Source organism: Anneissia japonica, unplaced genomic scaffold, assembly GCF_011630105.1.
Source record: "Anneissia japonica isolate Jap-2015-1 unplaced genomic scaffold, ASM1163010v1 scaffold11667_len1221_cov293, whole genome shotgun sequence".
NCBI lineage: Eukaryota > Metazoa > Echinodermata > Crinoidea > Comatulida > Comatulidae > Anneissia > Anneissia japonica.
Window position 1 is genome coordinate 1 of NW_022748239.1, and position 1,221 is coordinate 1,221.

The 1,221-nt window shown below is 36.7% G+C and overlaps 1 protein-coding gene across 1 annotated transcript; it reads left to right on the plus strand.

The window, feature by feature from the left end:
- Positions 1-28: 28 nt before the first annotated feature.
- Positions 29-1,197, plus strand: LOC117120797 (the record flags this gene model as incomplete). Its single annotated transcript, XM_033265880.1, has 3 exons — positions 29-90; positions 242-412; positions 557-1,197. Coding segments are annotated over exons 1-3 (874 nt in total), but the record flags the coding sequence as incomplete, so codon positions are not given.
- Positions 1,198-1,221: the final 24 nt, after the last annotated feature.

Consider the following 1,221-nt stretch of genomic DNA (forward strand, 5'->3'; position numbering starts at 1 on the left):
ACAATATGGACTTAATGAAGATGTTGAAATGGAGGATGCAGGTGACGTGGAGGGCAATCAATTGCAGAGAAATAAAGGCGACATACAGATGTAAGAACCATGAACACTCTTTTTGTAAAACTAAACTACTGAGGGTGGATTTATCAACTACTAGTACAATCACCATAAATTATTTTAACTGTCTGTAATATTGATAAACATAAAAATACATACAGTAAACATCATGTTTGCCTTCTAACAGCACAAGACCTAATACCAGTGCATCAATGGATTCCATTCAAGAGTACCAAAGTAATAGCACTGATGACAATGATAGTGTTGAGCCAATGGAAATTGACAAGGATAATGAAAACGAACATGAAATGGTGCAAAATGATGTAGTTCCCCAGATAGATGAAAACAATGCAAACAGGTAAGATGAAAGTTTCAACGTCATTGATGTACAGTCCTTTTTAAATAAATGATTACAATAGCTTATTTATGTGGATAAATTATTAACATAAAAAAACAATTAAAAAATACTAAATTATGTTTTAAAAATTTTATTTATATTCAGGAAAAAGAAAAATGTCCTTCCGCCTTGCCCAGCATGGTGCAAAAAGAAATGCACAGAAAAAATAAGCAAAGACCAAAGAGAAGGAATTAACCAAGAATATTGGATGTTGTCTAAGGAGCAACAACGAGTATGGCTCCTAAGCCATGCTGAGGCAACTGTTCCAAAACGTACCAACCCAAATGCTACCAACCCACGGAAACACACATACACATATTCGCTGATGAGTGAAGATTATGGAAATGTCCAGGTATGCAGAACATTTTTCCTCACGACATTGGGATTCAAGTCCACTAGCAATTGTGTCATAACATGGCTTTTTAAGTTGATCGCTGAGCAAGGGACAGGGGTATATGCTCCTAAAGATGGACGAGGCCGACACGGAAACCATGCACACAAGCTTTCAGATGAAAAGAAAAAAGTCATAAAAGACCATATAATGTCACACCATCCATGCATTTCGCATTATCGTAGGGAACATGCACCAAACAGACTTTACTTACCACCGGAGCTAAATGTTACAGTGATGTTCGCCGACTTTAATGACAAACATCCAGGTGTTTGCAAGTACCAAACCTACCGGAAAATGATCAGAGACCTTAATATAAGCTTTGCCCGTTTAGGAAAAGAAGAGTGTGAAATCTGCGAACACAAAAAAAATCATGATG